This window comes from Ambystoma mexicanum, chromosome 4q (genome assembly GCF_040938575.1).
Source record: "Ambystoma mexicanum isolate Mex_15411 chromosome 4q, UKY_AmexF1_1, whole genome shotgun sequence".
Taxonomy (NCBI): Eukaryota; Metazoa; Chordata; class Amphibia; order Caudata; family Ambystomatidae; genus Ambystoma; species Ambystoma mexicanum.
The window spans coordinates 1070196611-1070222410 of NC_090928.1; the positions used below are offsets into that span (position 1 = coordinate 1070196611).

Below are 25800 nucleotides of genomic sequence, written 5' to 3' on the forward strand. Positions count from 1 at the left end.
TTACACTCTCTCTAGAGTAAACAAGTAAGAGATTTAGATAATATGTCACATAATGTTATGTAGGTTTTTTGTGAGTGTGTGTCTTTTCTGTGTTTGTTAGGGGATGGTATTTGAACCATCAATTAAGCTCTTTTAATAAGGCTAATACGATAAAAGGAGTCCATGAAATGTTTGGCATGAATAGTAGGCCTAATATTTTATATAAGACTCATTAGTTTACAGCTATGGAGTGCCTCTCCTGTAAAATTGTTTAAACTTTAAGATAACTATGTAATCCATAAATTGTTATGCATGAAGTAATGTCATTCCCCTGTCTGAATTTGTAGATCCATGATGTTCCATCCACATCATATAAAAGACCAAGTGTGAAGAAATCATATGTCCTGAAGATGGCCACAATACTTATTTCGGAATGGACATTTGAGGAAATGTCCAATTTCTGTGTAGGCCGAAACATGTCGACAACCTATGCCTCAGCTAATGTCTAAAGATTGACAATATAGCTTATGAATTTGTTCTAAAATAGGGTCATTATTTGACACATTTTTGTATTCATATGTGTATTTTATGTCTTTTTAGTTCTTTGATACCTCTTTGATACCTTGATGTAGGAATTGATTCTGTTTTTTAATATTTACATGATTAAAAGTATTTTCAAGTATTTTCTCTGGGTGAATGCCTTTCTTTGTCTAGTCCTACATGTTTTGATGGTAGTGATGTTTGTTTGGTTTAGGTATATGTGACTATAATATTTGGATCTCTTTGTATCTCTAGAGTTAGAGTAGTGAGGGGTAATTAATTCTCTGTGCCTTTTGGCACTTTTGTTTTCCCTTTCACTAGACTGAGCCAAGCCTTTTTTCCTTCTCGAATAAGACTTTGAGGACTTCTCCCCCACCACCAGTTTACCTCTACGTTCCTTTATAGCTTTATTGGTCATCGCCCGACAGGAACAGCACTCGTCTATCCGATGGTCGGGACCCAGGCACCAGGGGCAATTTCGATAGGGAACTGTTATCGACATCTTTCCGCATTTCTGACATTTCTTGAAGCCAGTTTTTGGCGTGGAAGGGTTCAATGATGAACACATTAATGAGAACTGAAGTGCCGTTTTCTTGGTAAGAAGCGAAAGCTATCGGAAAAACAGAACTGAGGTCAACGGGCGCGGCTCGAGTCATTTATACTGGGGATGACGTCGATGCTCGACGGATACCGCCGAGGGACATCGACGCCGTGGACTCGAGCAGAGCGCCCTCTGGTGCAAAGAACATTATTTTCCAAAGCAGCAAAGATGAAGGTAAGGATATATCTAAGATGAGGAATACGTGGGAGGACATAATACATTTGAAATGTTACTCTGGTATGCTCCATAATATTGAAGATTGGAATGCAGAGTGGGCTGGCACTTAGGGTAATAGATGAATCCTTCCGACTACCTTTTTTGGTTTCCTTAACCCCTGTGTGAAAAAGAGGAGAGCTAGTTTTCTCTACGCTCATTCACACGATTGCGAAGTGGACACGGTATGGCACCTCTATACATTATGAATAAAGTAGGCTTGGTACATGAGGAGGGACTCAAAAGGGGTATTGAGGCGATGCACATCACCTAGCTTGAGAGCATTACCAGCCCCCATACTCCTTCCTATAAGTGGATCATTTAATGTGACTGACGCACTTAAAAACTCTAATTCCAATCCCTTTACCCCCTGTTTGCACAATTTCATTATATCCCCAGCTTTACAATCCTAAACACATAATTTGCAAAATGTCAGTATGAAAATCTCTGGACAATTTCAGTTTGGCAATCCATACGCAGTTACAGTTCGGCTGACCCAACTGAGTTCCGATTTGACAACCACTTTTGGCAGCCCTAGTATATTTGTGATTTGGACAAGTCTGTTATACTTAATTTGCACAATCCAAGTATTTTCACATTTCAATGATAATCCTCCTGCCACAACCCCGAAATTCCCCCAATCCTAGTATATTTCCAAATTGACAAAACTAGTATGGGGCAATCAAAAATACCAAATCAGCCCCAAATATCATGAGAGCAACCAGATGCAGGAGAAAACATGCTTGTGAACCGCAATTTGACAAGACAAAGCGCATAGAACAAAAGAGCAAACAGTAAAACAAGGGTAAGGTGACAGCAATAAATAACAGGGAAAGAGTACCAACCAACTCATAAGGAGCTACCTAAAAATTGGAGGTTACATGATGTAAAAGAAATGGCAGCAAAACGTAGTTCGCTAATGTCAACCAGAAAGTATGCACTGCAGCTCAAAATGAACATTTAACAAACACTTGGCTCAATTAAAAGTCCCTACAGATAGGGATTTTACCAGCAGATGGTAGCACAGGCGGAATAGGCTTTAGGCAAATGACATGGTAATGGGTTCTCTAATTCCAACAGTATTATTACTGTGATCATTTCAGTTGAGGAATTTACATGCTGGAGGTGCCATTTCCTAAATTAAATAAGCCGTTATAGTCAAAACCAAACCTATTAAGTTCCAGTGAAAGAAGAGTCTAAACACATTCATGATAATCCCCGTCTTCCCAACAACACAATAACGGCACCCACCTTAATAGATCTTGATAAAAAGTAGTGGCAGACAAAAAAAAAATAATAATAAAAAAAAATAATAATAAAAAAAAAGTGTCTAAATATTTGGTACATACAAAATCTATACATTTGCACTAGGAAATCAAGCATGTTTAAAAGCCCCCAGGATGGGGAAAGGAGCAAGAAAACAGAGCTATCCCGCAAAACAGTGTTTGACATGGCATACCTGAGTTTCGCCACACTTGAGCCAGATGGCAGTCGGCCTCACCAGGTTCTTTACAGAGTTCGATGATATCTCGGCATGTGGTTTCAGGAGTGATCGGTACCTCTGTAAAATGTTGCTCATTGTTGCTCAGGTACACAGTGAGAAACATCTGAAAGTATAAAAGGGATAGTTAATGCAATAGCCCTCTTCAACATGTTGGGGTGTGTGGGGTCCAGTGTGGGGGTTGGTGGGGTGGATAGGAGATGTGCGTGCTTAAGCCAGGGCACCTCATAACACTAATACCACTACATATGTCTCTAGTTACAAATGTCTGGTAGGTCAGGCAGAATAATGCTCCATATGTCCTCAACGTGTTCCTTGCTCTCAAACATGAGCATAGGCCATATCAGACTAATTCCAATGGACACTCTTAAGCGAGAGAGTAAAGGAATGTGTCAGTGTTGCCAAGTGTCACTGCACCAACCCTACTTAAACTGCACTGTGTCCGATTTAAACGCAACAGGCAGTGAGATTACCGTAACACCTAAACAGTCAGATAAGCAAACATAATATACAAAACTATCTTCCCACAGTTGTGCGCGCAGTGCCTATTATTTTTTTATTGAAAAAATAATAGGCATCGAGCACACAACTGTGGGGAGATACTTTTGTATACATTCTTATGAGTGGTCTTGGGCTACAGAGCCTAGACCATACCACCATGGATTAGGAAAAGGCTTTACGACAACCGTCCATGCACACCGATGCCCTTGTCCTGCCAGAAGCCCAGTATTACCCAGGGAAGAAAAATGAGATGTACAACACATGGTGCCCCCAGCTCAATTCGAGGTAAAAAAAAATAAAAGTGAAAAAACGTCCCGTGATGAAAGGACGTTGTACCGCTCTCCCTCCCTTTATCTCAAATTAACTTTGGGAGAAAGGCTGGGGACAGGGTAGTTATGCCTGTGGATAACGGCGGGAGGGGTGAATCATCTGCTTGATAGGGACATCTAAATCCAATCTCGCACTGTGTTCTTGAACTTCACTGTAACTCACTGTCGGAGCCCGTTTCTTTTCACTTACATTCTCAGATTGCTCATCCAAGGATGAATAAATATGCTGTCAATGTGTTAACTACGGCAAATAGTCATTTTATTATTCCTTTCTGATCAACTTTACACGTTCTCGAATATTGGCAACTGGGCTTTCCTCTTGTATCACCATGACATGCTTTATCAGCTGTTAAAATGTGTTTTTGTTTTATCAGAGTGATTAAAGAGATGCATGAGGCAGTAAGGAAATAAAAATAGTTGATACTAGAAAAAGCATTAAATTAATTATGAAAGGGCTTTATCTTAATACCCAATGCAAAGAGCTCAAATTACGACACTGCACCTGCTCACAGGAAGCAGTGCATAAACAGTTGCATGGAGGCTAAAAAGGTAAATGCTGTCCAAGAGAGCCCAAAATACCATTGTTCTTCAGCTCAAACCGCAGGGAAATGCAGTAAATACAGGGTCGGACTGGGACAAGAAATAGGCCCGGACACCTAAAAAAAAGTGGCCCACCCCTCGCTTCAAAAAAGTGGCCCACCCTGCGCCTCAAAAAAAGTGGCCCAGCCCGCGCCTCAAAAAAAGTGGCCCACCCTGCGCCTCAAAAAAAGTGGCCCAGCCCGCGCCTCAAAAAAAGTGGCCCAGCCCGCGCCTCAAAAAAAGTGGCCCAGCCCGCGCCTCAAAAAAAGTGGCCCAGCCCGCGCCTCAAAAAAAGTTGCCCTCAAACCATCATCCGTGAATCGCCTACCACGCTTCTCACTGCGCAAACACGGACGTTTCTACAGTATCAGTGCCATTAATGAAACACAACCTTTCACCCCTTCACAAAACAGAAGTGGCATCAAAAGCAGACTAATATGGTTATGATTTCACTAATGTGATATGCATTTCATACAAGAATGGATCACCATATGTATCATTAATATCTGTGTGTTTAGATCCATATTGTCAAATTACTGTGAATGCAAGCAGACGTCCAAGGCCAAATGATAATATGTTATTGTAAAGCACTTACGCTTAAGCCATTTTTTATAGAACAAATATGCATACAATATCAGCCAACCTGTCTTGGTACTCATTTATCGACCTCAGAAGAATGAAAGGCTGAGATGGCCTTGCTGGGATTCGAACCTGCAGATCACACACACATCACAGCAGCGAGCGCTCAACCCACTAAGCTATCATATCGGCTATAGTAAAATGAGCATCTGCAGGTCTGGTGCAAATGTGGCCGCATTTCAAGCCTGTGTGCAATGCATCTACTTTTCAGGCTCTGCCCACGGTAGTGCTTGTGTGATGAGGGCCTCAGCAAATACAAGTGCATGACACAAGGCAATGGCGCCTGACAGTTGAGGGTAGTTTCTAAGATCCCAAAGTGCAGTCTCTAGTAAATCACGTCCATGACAAGCTGCCGGCCACTAGCACCTGATGGTAGGCTGATGTCAGCTGGATGTCAAAGCCAGCTTGAAAACAACAAAGTCACATCAGTAAAACACTGTCGGTAAAGGCCCTGTTTCTGGAACACCACCACCAAGGCATGGTGCTTCAGGCAGTCCTGGCCGTTTCCTCTGCTTATTAGGACGTGGGGGGCCCGAGAAGCATGTGAATGAAAGAAGGGACATGCATAGCGCAGCACTGTTAACTGAATCGCCTCAAGGTGCTTCCTGGCCACACGCCCACAGGGATTCTGGGAAATCGACAGACCAAAGGAGGTCGAAATTGTAATGCAAAGATCCCTGTTAAGCAGGATAGATTTAGCACCGACAAAGCAAAAGTAAGATTCTAACAACAAAATGTCAAAAGAGAAAACAAAATTAGCTTTGATGAAGGAAGGATGACTGCTTTGTGGGATGGAAAGGACATCACACCCCTCATGAGATTTGTTTTAGCGAGTAGGCCCTCTTTAAATGCCATGTACGCGTACATGTTCCAGATATCATTGATATGACCAAATTAAAAGACTAATTGGAGCATTGTTCACTATTAGTTGCATTTCCATATTTAATTTGGTGACATAAAATGGAGGCTCGTATGCAGGCATAACGTTGCCCACAACTACCTCATGCAAATAAAAGGTACCAAAGGACGTGGGAATCATATTGAAACCACAACACAGTGTGGCTAGTGAAATGTGCGTTCGCCTCCAGCTATACAAGGTTGACATGCTCAGTAACAAAAATCAAATTTAAAGTTATAGGGGCAGATTTTCAAAACCTTTTTGGTACAAGTGATGAAACGTCATGTGCTAGCTGGGAGCATACAGGCCTGCGGTCAGAGGTGTGCTCGCTCGGTGGTCGTGGACACGGCATAAGCAGTAAAACTGTCCATAAGCCGGAAATGGTTGAAAAGGCTCCTGATTGCTATGTGCCTAATTTAAACTGCAAGTGCTATTTTCAATAAGCGAAATGCAGAAGTACATCTATGCATCAATTCCTAAATTATGAACAAACCAACTTTGCCCCCCAGACAGGAGAGTCCTGCGTGTGTTATACCTGCCAGTTCAGTCTTCGGGCGCCGTCAAAGCGAGCAAAAGGACATCAGCAGTTTAGATGTTCTCCAATCAGAAATGACAGAAAAGATTCTAGTTTAAAGTGCAAGTACTACTTTTAAAATTAAAATAAAAGTAGGCAATGCAGCCACCTACATTAAGAACAAACCAACGTTACCGCAATGCAGGCGATTCCCGCCTGTGTCCCAATTTCTCCCTTTTCCTTCTCTCCAACCTCTCCCTCACGGATGTCATTGGGCATTGCTGAGCGAGATGCTGGCATGTCAGGCAGTTATCCTCTGCTGACTGCTGAACCTGGTCCTCAGTGTGCCTGTGCTGTACCTTCCTGCCTAGAAGGTAATGCCCCATTGCAGCTCCACGAATCTGCGACCGCCAGGGTGTGCTCATGAGAAAGTCATCTGTAGCGATCAGATCCTGCCTCCGACTCTAGCACAGGGCCCTTCAAACCAGCATAAACAGCTCTCCACGCTCTTCTGGATCCGGGCCAACAGACCTAGAACCATCACTCAATGTTTACGCATCGACCTGGTGCCATGCTGACCAACACACATTTCTTGTGACCAGGGGTGGACTAGAAAGCAAAAGAGGCCCTGGAAATAATTTTCAAAGTGGCCCCATGTTACAGATTTTCAGCAAGCCCATCCCTTTCCTATGGGAAAATTTGAAAATACCACAAATGAGGCCCAGGGTGCAGGGGCCTACCGGGAAATTTCCAGAGTTCCATATGGGCCAGTCCACCCCTGCTTGAGAACCTCAAAAGCCACAATTCTGATGCCTAAGGGCTCACCACAGGCAACCAATGATAGCCAAGAGTAAAGCCTTCAAGAAGCTTGCAGGCAGAGCATGTCTTTCCGAAAGTCGCTTCTGTCCGAAAACCCAGAACTGTTTTTTGAACAATTCCTGCAAAATGAAACTAGCAAGAAAGGGACACGCCACCCGCTGCAGTGGGCAGGAGTGCCAGTCATGTGGCATTGTCAGAAGTGTGTGTATGAGAATCCTTGTTCAGGTTTAAGCAGCTTCACCATGCAGCAAGCAGGCTTCTCAGTACACACTTTATAAAGATTCTCAACGTGTAATGCATCTATTTCAACATTTACTACATATTCCAGGGTATAGCATATTCATTTTAATGTGCGCCTATTTCTCGTTTGTATGTTATTAGAACGAAGTACATTACTTAGCGGTAATTGACTTAGTTGCAATCACTTTGTTTTTGTTTTATTTAATTGTGTTATTTAATTTTTATTTGGGGGGGGTCTCTCATCCCCCTTCACTACCACCCCTACACCAAGCCCTCAACCCCCATTACCCCTCGCCCCCACCACCCATTTTACCCCTTAACCCTCAAATACATGTACCACATTCGAAGTAAATCGAAGTGTTTGCAACAAAGTAAATTACTTCCTCGAAACAACGGGAGACCGCCCTGGGAATTGCTTACATTACAAACAATGTGAATCCGGCTCATTAAGCAAACACATGTATTCCTAATGCCTTCCCATTATCCAGCACTTTGCCCAAATAGTCTAGCAACGGAGTTTAGATTAGTAAAGGAACCCAGTCTTCCAATATGTGGGGAGTGCTTTTTGGCACCGGGAAATACATTATTTGATATTGGTATGTAACTCCCATATCACTGCTTTCGCTTCCATGCCAGAGGTTTGAAACCCGGGAGCCAATCATCCTTTCAGGATGATAACATGATGATTACCATTACCTAGGACAACAACAACACACATAATTCCAGTGCTTAGAAGTAGGATGAATCTGGCGTGAACTGCTATATAAAAAGGCGGCAGCTTTATAATTCTAGAGTGGCTACTACTGACCACCTGCACGACTGTGAAGAATGGGACTCAACAGTGGGGCAGACACGGGCCAGGGGCTGGTGGAAGTGGCTCCCATATGTGTTTTAAGCGTCAGACCCTTCCTAACAACTTCTGCCTCTCACCCTCCGCCTTAACAGGTCCAAGAAAACAATCCAAAGTTGTTCTGGCTCTGTTGGCTACGAGAACAGTACACAAGTCACACTCCTTACCTCAGGCTCAGTGACTGACTGACTGGCTGGCTGCTGTCTGTGGCCGGCACTGGCACTGGGCACTGTCTGCACTGCTGGTCACCTCAGTGCTGCCTGGTGGGTCCTCCTGTGTGGGCACTGGCACTGTCGGCCTCCAAGTGGTCCACTGGTGTGTGCTTGCACTGGGGCTAGCAGCATAATGGCGGGAGTATTGGGTGGGCAGGGGCAGCCTGCCCACCAGCCGAATTTTCATTGGGTTATTCCTTTGTCCACGGCGCCGGCGGCCCCGGGGCCCAGCCCAGCCCCCAGGCACAAGTTGAAGACAGTTGCTTTCAACTTTGCAAAGAAGTGTTACTTACTTCCTGCAAAGTTGAAAGCAAGTGTGAAATGTGTCACTGTGTTGTGTTCTGACAGTGCCGGGCCCGGCCCCAGCTCAGCGCCGCGGAGCCCTCAGCCCTGTAGGCTGCACGGGGTCAGGACTCGGAGGGAGGCAGGTGTTACAATTGCTTTGCAATTGCTTCAGCCTGCCTCCCCCACAGATCAAACAAGTAACGTTCTCTCTGGCCGCCGCAGGCCAGAGGCTCGTGAGCCGGCGAGCACACACACGGCACGGCAGGCGCACCGGCCCCCTGCAGTGGCTGCACGGCCACCCCCCGCCGGCCTGGTGGCCCAGGCCCACCGACGCTGTGACATGAATGAATCATGCACATACATCTGCATGCATCATAAATTATGATGCATGCATGATGCAATCATCAAAGCAAGGTAACATCTAGTGTTACCTTGCTGCTGATGATGATTGTGCTGCAGACTCAGACAGTGCCGCCGGCGCAGCGCCTCCCCCTCCTGGGCTGGCTCTCTGTCATGCCCTGCTGCGCAGCCCAGCCCTGATCCCAGGCGGCTGAACCCCCCCCCCCAGAATACTCGCAACACAAGCTCCGCACATCGCGGCTCGGCGGCGCACTCACACTAGGCCGGCATTCCAATAACAAAAAAAAAACAAAAAAAAAAATTCTTTTAAAAAGAAAACCGGCCCAGAGGTGGCTGCCGGAAAACCGGCCCCAGGGGACCCGAAAGTCGATCGGCCACGGGCCGAAAGACCGAAAGGGCCAGTCCGACCCTGAGTAAATATAGCCATGTGAGCAAGGGCAAGGTTTCTCTGATGCTCAAAAGTATTGCCGATTGCTGAGACCAAAGCCCGAGAGAGCAGGAAACTCCAGAAAACACAGCATGGCGGGCAGCCAGCTGAAGTATGGACCGCTGATATGGGCTTGGTGGAGCTACACCTGTTTGCACACCCATGTTGGATATTGCAGAGAGGTGGAACTTTGCAAGTCATCTTTCAGTTGTGAGGGGTCAGAAATGTGAGGCGGACCATGTTGTAAAGATTCCTCAACAAATGCCATTGTATCATTTCCCTACCTAAAATAAACTAAAGGAAACACTCTAACAAAGGATACATGTCCCCCACACTTCTACATATTACAAATAAACAAGGAAACACATGGCAGTTCAAAACAATAATGATTTAATTCACAATGTAACTACAGTCTCTTCATAACCTGGGCAAACTCCCCTTCCCCAAAACTAAACGTGATTCTGCTTCACAGTTCAAGAAAATAACTCAAGGAAATCCTGAGTCGTAACAAAGTATCAATACAGTTTGATGCAGTTTCATCTGGTCAACAGAAAGTTCCAACACAGAAAATATATTTCTCTTCTTCCTCCTTAAACAGGTTCTTAGTTTCTCAATAAGAACGATTATGTTGGTCAGGATGATTGGCCACCTGACATCTCAAAGAAACACAACTTCTCTGTAACGGCTTTGTGCAGCTCTTCCTCCAGCACTAACAAAGTGTCTCTGTCAGGACCATCTTGTAGCACTCCAACTTCCACCTGGCCTGCTTCCATGCCAGGCCTACAGTCTCCAAAGGCTTGCCATTCGGGTATACTCCCCTGGCCAAATAGCGTTTCACAATGACAAATGCTTTTGTGGTCAAAGCCAACTGACAAGAGGTTTACAACAGCTTCACAGCCTTCAACAAATTGCAGCTTTAAAAACATTCAACAACTTTACAGGGAAATCAAGATTCACGTTGGTGCTCTTTAATACTCTTCACCCAATGATGCTCCTCTCCTTCTAGATATCTTTTCCCAGAAGTGCAGCCTTTTTGCCACTTTTGTTTCCCCACTACACAAGCACATCAAAGACCGATAGGGAATCTTCATGCTTCTGCCTTGGTTTCGGCAATGTGTGGGCAATTCAGCTTGTACCAGATGTACACAGTATGGGCAACTAGTTTCAAAGTTTATAGAACTTGCATTAGCCCCCTTCTGCTGTTGGCAATATTGTCTAGATTATGTTGGCCTTGGTTTCAGTTTCTCTTAGCTTGGGCAATGCTTATTGACATTCAACTCTTGATAAAGTCGCCCCCACAGTTGGTTGGGTTCCACAAACCCACACTTTCAAGGTTACAGTCATTTGGCTTGAAAATATTAGGTTTTTGCATCTTTTCCCTAGTGCAGTATTTAGAATTAATGCAGGAATCACTTACATGCACAAGAGTGCTGCTTCTTCAGCTTTGCACTCATTCTGCTTCTACGCAATTACCTCTCATTCGCTGAACGCCTGCTTCCAACCCACGAGCGGGGACAGAGCGATCCGGGGTCACTCACAGCATGTGAACTCACCAGATCAGACATGCGCCTCTGTTCCCCTCGCCGCTTACAGGACTTCTGCTGTGGCTCCTTGAGACCCGGCAAACCGCTTTGGTAAGTCTGCCTTCACCCCTGTCACTTCAAATTAGAGCTTCTCTTGCTCCCGAGGCCCTCTGGTACACGCCAGCCATCAGAGACAGCCTCAGGGCTTTCGTGTGCACGCCAGCCACCAGAGACAGCCTCCTGCACGCTTCCCGCTGTGCAGCCTCTGCAGAACAAGTCACAAGGGGAGCAGCTTTCCTCCTGCACGCTTCCTGCTGCGCGATCTCTGCACTTCAGATTTCTGGGGAAACACACCCTATATGGACCAGCAGCAGATATCGGACAAGCAATGGTCCCGGCGTCTTCTCTCTCCTCCAGCTTCTGCCTGGGCTGCCAACAAGAGCCACGCTGTTTCTGACTTCCTCAACTCTTTACCAACAACACAAACTCCTTGGCCTGCACCCAAAGGGGGGCCTTTTAAGCCTCGGTCTCCCTCAGGTGTGGGTCATCTGCATTAATGAGCTGACTACTCTTAGAACATTGTACCTTCAGCCCTCTTCTTCGTCCCATTACCTATGGAATTATGGCACATGGAAGTCCCTAATGGAAAATTATGTGTTCTTATGTCGGTTCCAATTTTAAACACCAGTTTGTTCCCGATAACATTCTTTAAAGAAATATCGTAAGAATTGGTAATTAACCTTTATTGAACAGGGAAAGGCAATCCTTTTACACTGATATTATTCACAAATGTTCTTTGAGTGTTAGTGAGATTTTCAGCTTTACAGGTCTCCTGAATTTTATAAAGTTTCTGACTTCTCTCCAAGCCTAGGACTGTATGATCGGGTGCACCCATATCTGTATGTGTATCTTGTGCAACAGCAAGATGGTTATTACAACAAGCCATTACATACTTTGGCATTGCGGAGTCATCCTCCCTGGAGGAAGACAAATAACCAGGTTACTCACCATAGTGACCACCTTACCCCTAGTCCATAGTCTCCTTTTTTCCTCCATACTTATGGGACATTCCTCCGTCCTGTGGGACGGGACTGGAGCACTTTGTAAAAAGCATCACATTTTTCAAAATGTTGTCCTTCCTCTCTTTTTACGCAGGGTACCGCACGAAGCCGTAACCCCACCCCCCTTAGCTCCGTCCAGCGCATCGCCCATCAGTCCTTTTCTATCACCGGGTCACAGACCTCTAAGCAATAATAGAGGAACCTTATTAGAGGGGACGGCGGGCTGGCGTATGGAGGAAAGGGGACTAGGAGTAAGGTGGTCATTACGGTGAGTAACCTGGGTATACTCCTACGTCCCGTCCCCCTTCCTCCATACTTCAGCAAGATTCCCAAGCACACCTCACAGGAACTACGGGTGGATGGAAACCTTACTGAAAAAGGTTTTCCAGCACAGCCTGGCCAAACAGAGCATCAGATCTCGAGCTCAAGTCCAAGCAGTAATATTTACAAAAAGCCAATGGGGAGGCCCAAGTAGCCGCTTTCGCAATGGTCTCCCAGTGGACATACTTTTGAAAGGCAACAGCAGCTGCCTTACCCCGTACCAGATGTGCATGAATCCTTTTAGGAGGCTGTAGACCCTGAATAGTGTAAGACTCCGTAATACAGGCAGCAATCCATCTGGAGATAGTCGCTTTGGAGGCCCACTTGCCTTGCGGGTTACCAAAGGTCACCAGAAGTTCTGTCCAGATAGAAGAGCTCTTAAGTTCTAACATCCAGGCAATCCAAAACGCTCTCAGCTTCCGAAGCTGGGTTTGGAAAGAACACAGTCAGCGAGATTGACTGATTTAGATGGAAATCAGAAACCACCTTTGGTAAGAAAGAAGGATTTGTCCTGAGGACAACCTTATCCTTGTGGAAAACTAAAAGGATGCTCCACCGGCAAAGCTTGGAGCTCACTCACACGCCTTGCCGAGGTAATGGCGACCAAGAAAGCCACCTTCCACGAAAGGTGCTTAAGATTGAACGTAGCCATTGGTTCGAAAGGCTTATGGGACAAGGCCGTAAGAACCACGTTCAGATCCCACGTCGGATGCGGTTTGCGAACAGGAGGGTAAAGACGCATTAGACCCGCAAAGTGCAGTTTAATCACTGGATTTGATAGTGAGAAAGAGCACTGGTCCCTGGATAGGTAGGCAGCCACCGCCGAAAGATAAGTCCTGCATTACAAGTCCTGCCCGACTCCGCTAGATGAGAGACGAAGGACAGCACCTTGTCAATCGTAGCCACCCTGGGGTCCAACTGATTGGCTTAACACCAGTGACAGAACCAAAGCCACTTGCTCTTATACTGAGACTTAAGGCTTCCTGAATAATGCATATGTTGTCAGCAGACAGGTTGAGAGGTTTTAAAGATCTGAACTCAGGCACCATGCCGCCAAGCTGAACGATTGTGAGGAGGGGTGCCACAGCTGCCGATCTCTCTGGTGAAGCAGATTGGGAACTAGCAGATGCCTGATTGGTGCACACACCGACAGATGTTGAAGCTCTGAAAACCAGAACCTGGCCGGCCACCACAAAGCTATGAGCAGAAGAGAACGGTTCACTGTGGTCTTCAGCTTGCAAATCGTCCGATGAATCAGAGGCAGAGGCGGAAAAGCATAGGCCCTCATGTTGTGCCATGGAATCTCGAGAGCATCTCCCAGAGAGGGAGGCTCCCAGCCTGTTTCTGGAGGCATACAGAGGAAGTTTGTCGATGTTGCTAAGAGGTCCACTTCCGGAGTGCCCCAACACAGGAATATCTTTAAGAGGACCTTCGCTTTCAATTCCCACTCGTAGCTGACCATTGTTTTTCAGCTGAGGGCATCTGCCGTGATGTTCAGCTGGCCCGGGATGTGTACTGCCACCAGCCAGACACCATGCTGAACGGCCCATTCCCAAATCTGAATGGCCAGATCCACAAGAGGAGGAGACTTGGTGCCCCACTGCTTGTTGATGTAGAACATGGACACAACATTGTACCTGTGGACACAAACCACTTAGTTGGCAATGACTAGCCTGAACACCTTGAGCGCCAGGAAGATCGCCAGAAGCTCCAGATGATTTATATGAAGGAACTTGTCTTGGGGCGACCAGAGGTCGGAGACCTGAAGAAGATCCAACGTCGCACCCCACCCCAGAAGGGAGGAGTCGGTCGTGATCGTCAGCATCAGAGCAGGGTCTTGGAAATCCACACCCGCCAACAGGTGCTGAGAGATGACCACCACACCAGGTCCAATCTCATGAAAGCCGGAATGGATATTATCTTGGAGTCCGGATCCACAGCCTGACGCCAAGATCTCTGAAGAGCCATCTGCGTCCGCCTCATCTGGTGCCGAGCAAGGGGAAGAGCCAATACGCACGAGGCCCAGAAGCCTCTAGAACCACCAGGCCGACATGCTCTCATACTGCGCAAACATCTGACACTTGGCCAACAGATCCGCCATGCTGTCCCCAGTCAGGTAAACTCTGCAGTCGATCGTGTTCCAACGAAAACCCAGGAAGGTCAAGTCCTGAGAGGCCATCATGGAAGATTTCTGCCAGTTCACCGACAGCCCAAGGTGAAACAGGAGCTGGAGGAGAGACTGAAGATTGCTTGAGGCTTACAGCGGACAAGGACTGCGTAGCAGCCAATCGTCCAAATACAGATACACATGTATACCCTGTAGCCGAAGGTAAGCTGTGATAACCGACATCATCTTTGTAAAGACACGTGGTGCCAAGCTGAGGCCAAAAGGAAGCACTCGGAACTGGAAGTGCTCCTCCGCCACAGAAAACCATAGGTATCTCCGATGCAGATTCCAGATCAGGATATGCATATACGCATCATGGAGGTCCACCACGCCGAGCCAATCGCACTTCTGTAAAGAGGACTTTATTTGACAGGGCGTGATCATCTTGAATTTCTCTTGGGGTAAAGCGAGATTGAACTGGGAAAGGTCTAGGAAGGTGCGCAGGTCAGCCTGGCTGGGTTAGGGCACTGTAAACAGCCGGGAATAGAAGCCCTTCCCTCACTCACCTAGAAGAACGGGTTCCACCGCCCTGAGATCCAGCAACTTCTGAATCTCGGCTCTGAGGGAGCGTGACCCTGACTGCTGGAAGGGAGGATTGACGGGTGGGGTAGGGGTAAGCAGAAGCCCACCCGAGCGACTGGCCCCACCCACCGGTCCGCGGTGATGGTCTGCCATGCCTCCCAATGAGACACAATGCGTCCTCCCACCGGGGTCTCGGGCGAGCGCAAAAAATCCTCATTTTGCTGGCTTGTCGGTGGCAGCACCACCTAAACCTGAGGGGGAGGCTGAGGAGCGGGAAAGAAACAGACTGTTGCTACCTTCGGCGGGAATTTCCCAAAGGGGTGTCAACCCTGCAGGGTTTCTGATCTAGAAAACCCCTGAAACCAGAGGAAGGCCGAGGGTTTCCACGACGATCTCTGTGTCCTGAAAGGAGGTTTTACCAGGACAGATAAGGACTTGGCAGTCTGACCTTATCCTGCACCTCCTTAGAGAACTTGGTGGCGTGCAGCCAAGCCCTGCGAAAGGTATCCACACCAAGCATAAGGCCCCGGGCCGAGGTGTCGCCGTGATGCGCCGCAGCCTCCAGCAGATCCTGTGCCAAGGCCCTAGCGTCTGACAAACCCGCTTTGATATCTTCCACTTTTCAGCGGGAATAAACTCCTCAAACTGACAGACCTTTCCACATTTTCATATTTGCCCCCACTAACACCAGTTCTGCATTAGCTTGACGTAGCTTCAGGGCTGAGTTAGCGAAAAATCTTCATCCCAAGGGAGTCAAGAAACGTATCCTCTTTGCCCAGAACCTGTGTAGCCGTCGGATAAGAGGATGACGCAGGTCTGGATTGCAAAGTGGCTGCAGCCACTACCGTGGAGGAGGGGGGCGGACACAACGCTAAGGCCACCTCTTCCGAAGAATGGAGCCTGTAACACGCAATCTTCTTGTTGACAAACAGTCCAGAGTGTGGTTTCTCCCAAACTTTACGGACCTCAGCCAAAACGTCCTTCTGCAAGAACAAGCCTGTATGCTCCAAAGGAGATGAGGTGAACGCCCCGGAAAGCACGCCCTCCAGCGGAGCGGGTGCCTCGGGTACTGGAACATCCAACAGACACATCATGTCCAGCACCCGGTCATGAAAGGTTCTGGCAGAGCGGGGCTGGTCTTCGTTGTCCTGATCGCCCTGTACATCGTTCTACAGGTCCTGATCAGGTTGAGTCACATCCGGCACCACAATAGCCTTGTCCACTGGGGACAACGGAGGCAGGGGTGGAAGAGTTGGGGGAGGCCCAGCCGGTAAAGGCGGCACCAGCGGAGGCACAGGAACCGCAGCAGGGATAGTCGGCACAGGTGAGCATATCTCCCTGAACAAGCCTCGACAGTACTCCTTCATGAGGTCGCAACGCATCAGTTTTTGAAACTTGTCGAAAAGGGCATCCTCCGCTGATCATATAGGTGCGACGGGAGGAGGCCTCTCATGAGCGGAGTAATTCCAGGGGCGTAAGGGAGAGGGTTGCCAAGAGGGCCCTTCCCCACTGTCGTCTACATAAATCAAGGGCGCTGATGCAGCAGGAAGCGAGACGTTGTGTGGTAGAGGCATCCGAGTGTTCCAGTCATAAACTGGATGAAACTGATGTGCACAAGGAAACCGATGTTCACCTGAAAAACCACCCCCTACACCTAGGGCCAATGGCGTAGTTGTAAGGGATGTATCCAAAATGGCTGCTGTGGTCTTGGCGGGAACGGCCGCCATTTTGTCGGCACCTGAGGAGAACTGCGACATGTGTGGAAGTGAAGCATGGGTCCCCACAGGTGGGTCAGGGGTCTTCATTTTATCCTTAACACAAGAAACCTCAGCCAAGCCGGTACTGTGTGGCCTAGAATGTTTCTGTGACATATTAACAGCCAAACTAGCCTTTGAAGGAAGGACCTCGGCACTGCCGGTAGCAGAGGGATTGCGGTCCAAAACCTCACTCTGTGCCCCCTCAACAGAACTGGGGTATCCGCAAGAGCGGGAACGATGAGGAACACACCTCACTGACAAGACCTTAACAGGCATCTCAGAACTGTTGGTCACCTTAGCATCTAAATGACGGGCCTCGGACCAGTGTCTGGTAAAAGCCTCTTCACGAGGGGCCTCGAACTTCCGTTCAGTGTCAACAACCTCAACCGAGGTCTCAGGGCATACCCCTGTGATTTTACGGGAAGCTCCAACCAAGGAAACCTCGAAGCAAGCTCCGGTACCCGATGCCTCAGTAGAACTGGGCCCACAAACAGCCGCCACAAGAGGGGCCTCGGAATGTAATCCGGTGTCAATAGGCCCCTTACGGAAGCCCTCAGAGAAATCTCTGGTGCAATTCTTAGGCCTGGAAGGCACCTTAGGGCTAGCCCCGGTAATAGAGCTTTTGACGCTTCTCCTGGACCAGGAAGACCCCGGGAAGTAGTCCCCCGGCCGGGGTGCCCTAAAAACTAAAGAACTCACCAGACATTTCTTTTTCTCGTCAATGAAACTTTGACAATGCTCTGAGGGAGTACGTTGAAACACGTCCTCCCACCGCTCCAAGCGATGTTGAAACGCCTGGACCGAAAAAAAAGCACGAGTCCCACCGGTGGTCCGGACCCAAACACTAAGCAAAGAGGATGGGGATCCGCCCTAGCGAAGCGTCGCCGACAAGAACAATTTGGAAAGTCTAGCTGAAACGGCATAGACGGACTACCACGCGACCGCTAAGCCAGAGCAAGAGGAGGAGGAACTGGAACGAAAAAAATCTTCCAAAGATGCAAGGGCGTCCAGTCCCCAGCGAGCAGAGAAAAGGACTGATGGGTGATGCGCTGGGCAGAGCTAAGGAGGGTTGGGATACGGCCACGTGCCGTACCCCACGTAAAAAGAGAGGAAGGACATTTTTGAAAAATGTGATGCTTTTTACAAAGTGCTCCGGTGCCGTCCCACAGGACGGAGGAATGTCCCATAAGTATGGAGACATTCGTCGCGCCTTGAAACACTTGTGTATAGGCGCGTTACAAATACCATATCATATCAGGGTACGGGACGTAGGAGTATACTGTGTCTCATCCCACAGATTTCTCTCAGTCCATTGGGCATTATTCTCCTTCCAGGTGATCCTCCCACAGAACACCACCCCCAAGGTCAGGATCAGAAAGCATCTGCCTTTCCATGGTCACCTAGAAGGACACTTTAGGCAGGGAATTAGTGAGGAATCCGTAGGATTCATCACACAGTGTTGAAAAGGGTGGTTTTGAATCCCACTGGACAGGTGTAATAAATGCATTTGCATCAAGATTTTGACAGATGCTGTTTCATTAGGAAAGTGCAGGACAAATGCGACAGTCTCCTGGGAACATCTCTCAGCATAAACTGTCAAGTTTAATTTGATCCGACATACTCTTTCATATGGTACATCGTGTGCAGTGGTTGAGGCTTTGGAAAACTCTTTTGTGGCTACATCAATGCTACATCCCGATTGTACCCTAGAAGAGCCTGGCTTGTTTGACACCAACAGCTGCCTTAAGCTACTTGTCACCCCCAGGCCAACTGGCAAGACACAAAAGATACCTATGAGACATGTATTCCTTGTGTCTGGTATGGAGGGAAGAAAAGAGCACACGCACATATCTAGAAGACACAAAATGGGTCACATATTGCAGGAAAAATTGACCGTTTGCATGTCTTGTGTAAGTGCCATTTGAGGCATGGTATGTACCAGCTTCTTGGTCTCCAAGAAGTAGTTTCTACTTGCCGGGTGCTTTCCAATACCCCAGGAGCTTCTTTTAGCTCCAGCTCGTCAAATCTTTATTTTGATCCTAGAGCAGTGTACTTTGTTCAAATGTTGGCATAGTGCCCGCTGCAAAGTTCAGTGTCTAGCCTCATACAACCCTAGACTTAATTCCTGTATGATGGACCTTTGTAAAGCAAATAGAATTGTGGTGAAGTTTGGAGCCAAGCATAATGGCCTAAAACAAAGTAAATTGAAAAAGGCCTTACCGGAAAGAGCAAGAGAGGCATCAGTCACCAATTGTGTAATTTATGAGAAATCTAGACCTCTCGCTCACTGTAATTACAAAAGCTAGACTACGGGTGCAGAATATATTCCATCCAAGATTTTGTGCATTTTTCAATAGCATTTCAAGACTGTCTTATCAGAGCAGAAAAAATGCTGAAATCTGTGGTTACCTGGAATTCAATTCACTTCTTCAGTCATGGCTCATTATTATTATTATTATGGTATTTATTGAGCGAGGACCTAGCTTCGAGAAGCAACGGAGCGCTTCACAAAGGTATACACCAATACAGATGGATAACATAGCGCTTTACAGAGGTGTACAACATTACAGACACATAAAAGAGCGCTTCTTCTAAGTGGTAATAACAGAACAGATATACAGCAAGGGGCACAGAGAAGGGATACAGCTGTACCAGGTGGCGGGGCGGAGAGGAGTGGCCGTCGTCTCCTGAGTCAGGTAGCACAAGGGCTGATGTGATGGCCTTGGTGTTAAGGAGGAGAGACTCTTTATTCATGCTGATGAAATTTTGGGAATCGACTGAATTTAAACGGGTGCTTTCTTTATGTAAAAACCCCAAGCACCTGGAATATGCCATCAATATAAGTATCCAGCCTGGGTCCTAAAACAATAAATCTCGCAACTCCAAAGCTCAAAAAACTGGATTTCTTAAAACATGTAGAGAACATGTATATACAGTCAATTATGTGATTTGGACTCAATGACTATCTGTTAGGTGTTTGAATACTAAATAAGGTCAAACGTAAGGCCTGCTGCAGCTTTTCTGTGAAGTATCACTATCTTTGCATTTTGAGATTCGCTGTGACCTGCCAGAGTCTGGCGAATAAACAGAGGGGGGGGGGGTAAATGGGAAACTAGAAATATTAAGAACACAGAGCTTAACCCAGATCAGGAATTCGCAATGACCAAGCATGAAGAGCACATACAAAAGTCTTGGTAGCATGTTCAAGCCTGTTCAGAAGATTATACAAAAACACTCCGTCAGATATCACTAACGGATTTGGGATGTGAACTTCAAAGGGCTTAGCATCATTCATCAAGCTCTAGGCTCTATAAAAACTGCATTAGTAGGAAGTCAAGAAAAAGTTATGAAACTCTGCACTGCAAAAGGGGTCTGCTCTGAACATATTGATGATATGAAAAAGTAGTAGGTAGGAGATGCACCGCCACCTGCAGGAAAACGTCAGCATGTCCACATGAGGAACAGGGATAAATTGCAACATGAAGGAAATCCTGAATCAAATGTTTAAATCATTCAATAATCGCTGCGTCGAAATGCAAGCTCATCTTGGGTCATAGTGCCATTGCAAAATACTATTGCCTAGGGTGAAATCGTGCATTAATGCAGTTGGGGGAGACCACAGTTTCATAATAATTGTACGAGGTGCAAACCCCGACAATCCTTTATCTATGAATGCATAAACAGGTTCATATGTAATGTGCAAGGAAAGTTTTCTTTTTTTAACATTGTTACTGGGGAATAATACATCTCCAGCCCGAAAATACATGCAGGCTGAAAACTATAGACACATTAAAACTGTACATAGATCAACAGTTACACATGCAAATAGATTGAAAACAAAACACACACGTGAATTCAAAGCTACATATCTAGCTGTATTCAAAGCAACACACTCCTATTCTGATAAGATTGCACATAAGCTATACATTCACTATCTCTCACCGCACAAGGGAGTAAAATTGAATGTCCATGTACTTAAAACGTTATTTGGTTAAGTAACTTTCGCTGAAACTATACGTGTTTTTTTTAATGGGGAAAAACTAGTATTCTGAAAAGTGGTTTGAAATGTTTCCATGTGAATTTGCATACGCTGGCCGAGAAGCAGCAATGCCAGCATTGAAGTAAAATTGTGTTTCTGAGATCAAAGATATTAGAGAGGTAATTATAATGCTTAGTATTTTATTAGAGTACAATATCTCTATAGAATGAGAAGTAATGCTTGTATTGAATGAGAAAGAAAAGGTTACTCAACGTAGTGACTACTGTACCCCAAGTCCATAGTTCCATTTCCCTCCACACTTGTGGGACACTGTCATCCCCCGGGACAGGACTGGAGCTGGTTGCAGCACCGTACAAAAACATTTGTCTTATTTTTATGTGACAGCCCAGCACGCATGCGCGGCCACAGGCTCTGCCTCCCGAAGCCCAGCCTCTGGGCCTCGCTTCTCAGTCCTCAGTCCTTTTTGACCAGAGTAGTTCAGGGTATAACTGATAATCCAACATATTTTTAGGAGGATGGAGGCAGGGCGTATGGAGGAAAGATGACTAGGAGTACAGTAGTGACTATGGTGAATAACTTTTCCTTACTCCTACATCCCTTCCCCTTTCCCCCATACTTGTGGGAGATTCACTGGCACTCGTCTCCCATAGGGTGGAAGGTTTTATTTGGAAGTTTAGCTGAAGAGTTCCTTCAGTACCGCCTGCCCGAACTGAGCGGCTGCTCTCTAACTCATGCCCAGGCAGTAGTATTTGCACAAGGCTGAAGGAGAGACCCAAGTCACTGTTTCTGCTATAGTGTCCCAGGGGACAACCTTGTTGCGATGAAAGTTGTAAAAAGGCTTGTCAGCCGCTAGAAGTCCTGCATCTTGCTTATTCTGCTGGCTGAGGTAATTGCTCCCAGGAATGCAGTCTTCCAGGATACAAGCCTGACGTCCGTGGAGGCCACTGGCTCAAATGGTTTGTGGCACAAGGCTGTTAGGACGACGCTTAAATCCCACTTCGGGTTAGGAGGTTTGATTGTTGGAAACAGACAGCGACAACCATCAAAGTGCCACTTTACTACTGGGTTTGCGATGGAGAAACATTGATCGTCTGAATTTAGGGAGGAATCCAACGCCGACAAATAAGTTATGCAGGTTTCTGGCTTATTTCCCTAAGTAGCCAGATGAGAGAGGACATTGTCTAGTGAAGCAGTTAAAGGACTTTGGTGCTTCTCAAGGGACCAGTGAGAGAATCTAAGCAACTTGCTTTTATACTGTGATCTGATGGAATCCTTTTGAGCCGTTTGTACAATGTGCACGTTCTCTTTAGAGAGCCCAGGATGGCCTAGGGACCTGGCATCAGGTACCAGGCTGTCAAGTTCAGTGATTGTTGAGGGGCGATAATTCTTGCCCTCCTACATCGTCAGCAAGTGCTGGCAAAATGGTAGATATATTGAGGTCTGTTTGGATAGGTTCATTAGATCCGAGAAACAGAACTTGGCTGGCCACCATGGTACAACTATTATGAGTGTAAAGCAATCTGCTTCCTGGAATTTCCGCAGGGTCCAATGTACACGGTCCTTCCCTGAATGCATGCACAGGATAGTGGTTGTTCAGAATGGAGGCAAAAAGAGTGGAACTGATCTTTCACCACTTGAGAGGGGAGTTGCCACTTGTGGTTGGCTTCTGCCAGGTGGCTCAGTTGATCTGCTTCCGTGTTTCACGCTCCAGACAAGTGGACTGTCTGAAGCCATACGTTGTGACGAACAACCCATTCCCACAATTCAAGGGCAGACGAATAAGGGGACTTCGGGGACTTTGGGGACTTCGGCCCGCCCACATTTGTTGATGTAGAACACTGAGATGGAATTGTCCATCCTTATTGATACCGTCTCGCCCCGAATATTGGGGAGAAAGGCCTTCAATGCCAAGAAAAAGCCTTTCAGTTCCAGATGGTCCTCCCCCACCCACAGGTTGAAGACTTGAAGGTTGTTTAATGTTGGCCCCCGCTCCCTCTTCAGCCCAGGAGAGAAGCATTCATTGTGACCACCACCTTGGGGACGGAGGGGAGAAAGGATTGCGGAAAGGAACCCCCTGTATCAGATTTTGAGGGTTGGTTCAACAAAGCAAATCCTAGGTCAAGCCTTGGGGGATTTGAATCAGTTGCAACTTAAGATCGGATCCCTGCAACCAGGAGAATCTCAACGTCAACTGGGTCCTTTGCATTTTTAACCTGGCCAGAGAGACCACTTGAATGCAGGATGCCATCAATCCCAGCAGTCCCTGGAACCACCATGCAGTGGTGTTGTCGGAGGAAAGGAACAGAGAACAGGTCTGCTGTATGTCAGTTGCCCTCTCGATAGTTGGAAAGGCTTTGGCTAGTCGGGTGCCCCAAATGAAGCCTATGAAAATCGACTTGCTGTCAAATTTTAATTCTTCCAGTTCACGGACAGACCCAGGTCATATAGCAAGTCAAGGAAGTAGTGGATTGGAGCCTCTACTTCTTTCCGAGGCTTGACCCCTTACCAGCCAGTCATCCAGGTAAAGGTAGACATGTATACCCTTAAGACAGAGAAACAAGACTACTGCCCCGATCATTTTCATGAGCTCTCTGGGTGCTGAATTGAGGCCAAAAGGGATAAACCGAAACTGAAAGTGCAACCGCCCACTGAAAATCTCCAGAAACTTCTAAAGCAGGGTACATAAAGGGATATGCAGGTAAGCATTCTTTAGAACCACTGCACAGATCCAATCTCCCAGATTCAAGGCTGAGCGGATTTATGCAGGGGTAATCCTCTTCAATTTCTGTAAGGAAAAAAAACGGAAATCTGCAAGATCCAAAATGGTGCGTAGGCCTGCCTGGCTGGACTTTGTCACTGTGAACAGATGGGAGTAGAAACCCTGTTGAGCTTCTGAACTTGGCCCCTCCTTTATAGCTTTAATCTCCAGTAGTTTGGAGATTTCTAGCCTGAAAGAGGAAGACCCAATCTGGTTCAGAGGCAGGGCGGGAAGGGGAAATAGGAGTCAGTGAGTCTATATAGTCTGGTCACTGACAACGCCCAGGAATCCGAAATGATGGGAGTTCCAGAGGTTTTGAAATAATCTCCTTGAAAAGGCACTTTAAGTACTCCCTCATATGATCCGAATGCACTGTGTAGAAACGTATCAAAAAAAGCATCTTCAGACTGGTGCGCTCTCTGCTGTTGAGGACTAGCCCTCTTGGGAGGGGTAGGCCAGGACCACGATTCTGTGAAGAAAAGTAAAGGTTAAAAATGATGCATCCTTTTACAATATTAAATGCATTCCTATGCTTACGACGAGCACAGAGTTCCCAAAGGTGGCACTAAATTGATGTTCAGAAGCAAGCACTAATTTCCCTCCCGGGTCCCACATTTCAGAGGTCTGTGGCTGCCCAAAATGTGCAACCATGAAATATATCATAGAGATGTTAAAATGTTGAAGAGGAAATCTGATAAGCACGAGTGCATAACCTTGGCTTGGCTGGCATCTTTCCTCTCTGACCGACGCTCCCAGGTCCAACTTGGGTTGTGGTGTTCCCCAGGGGTCTAACCTCTCTCCCTGGTTGTTCAACCAATACCTGGCACCTCTCGCCCACCGCATTGTTGCTCTCTGTTCCAACTTTCAGTGCTATGCGTATGACACCTCGTTTTCAGGCTCCCCCTCAGCTACCTCTTCTCCAACTGTCTGCAATACAGGAGTGGTGTGCCGTCAATGATCACTGCCTTAATGCCAGTAAGGTGGAGATTCTCCTCATTGGCACACCTGCGCCTTCCTTTCCGTCACTCTCTGCCCAGCCTCCCATTGCCCTCTTCCTGCTCCCACCTGTGCGGCTAATAACCTCGGGTCATCTTCGACTCCACACTCTCCTTTTCTCCTCATATCTCCGACGTCTAAGAAGTCAAACTACCAACTGCACCGCCTCAGAGGTATTCTTCCTTTCCTCACCTTCCCCCTAGAAGCTCACTATCTCTAGAGAGCTGGTTCTCTCTAGGCTGGACTACTGCAACAGCCTTGTTCTAAATCTGCCTGCTTCTACTCTATGCCCTCTGCAACTCATCCATAAGAGGACTGCGACACTTGTCCATGGCATCAGGCCCACGGATTGTATCTCTCCAGCCCTGAAATTCCTTCATTGGCTCCCAGTGGCTGCAAGTATCAAGTTCAAGGCCCTCTGCATTGACCACAAAGCCTTCTGGGGCCGGGGTCCTCTTTACCTCCAACTCTCTTCAGAAATATCTTAATACTTGACCTCTTCTCTCCTCCAACTCCCTCAGGATCAGTCGCTTCTCCAAGCAACTAGTTGGTGGTAGATCTCTTTCTTTGGCTGCGGCCTCCCTCTGAAACAGCCTCCCTGCCGCTCTGAAACTTGAGGAGAACCATCTCCAGTTCCAGAGGCACCTCAAGACCTTCCTCTTTGCTTCTGGCTTCTCTCTTCCTCTCCCGTGCTGACCTCCTGTCTGATACTGCACTGGTCACCTGGCTACCCTCTGAATTTGGGCATAGGTTCCCTGCCCGCCTAGTTGCACAACTTCACTGCCTCTTGGCAACTCTTGCACTTGGTGCTGTATCTGCAATCCTATAGTCCCCTTACCTGCACTTACCCTTGCACTGCCAGCTGCTGGCCGTACTACTTGTTATTTGATCCCCTGTACAACACTTGTCCTTCCTCCCCTCCCCTTGCACTTCCCCCGCCCCCCGCCCTTGCGCAATCTCAAGGTCACTTGGCCTAGTAAGATCGTTTGTCTCCGTCTTCCCTATGCCCCCCCCCCTCCCTTGCCTTGTCGTACCTTGAAACACTTGTTTATAGGCTTGATATAAATGCCTGATCATATCATATATCATTAGCTCCTAAGATGGCCTAGACATCCATTGATGCCCGTAATACAGCAGAGAGGTGGTGATGGGCAGAGACAGAGTTGGTAGTAAGGACATCAGAGTAGGTGCCAACCACTCCACTTTAA

General features: G+C 47.1%; 1 protein-coding gene across 4 annotated transcripts in view; it reads right to left on the reverse strand.

Annotated features, from left to right (window-relative positions):
- The window catches only part of TP53BP2 (tumor protein p53 binding protein 2), a 642763-nt gene that overhangs the window by 526713 nt on the left and 90250 nt on the right, over positions 1-25800 (reverse strand). For all 4 annotated transcript variants that reach the window (XM_069608638.1, XM_069608637.1, XM_069608636.1 and 1 more), the window contains exon 2: positions 2793-2940. In XM_069608638.1, coding sequence (XP_069464739.1) covers positions 2793-2940 — 148 coding nt within the window. The remainder of the gene's footprint in view (positions 1-2792; positions 2941-25800) is intronic.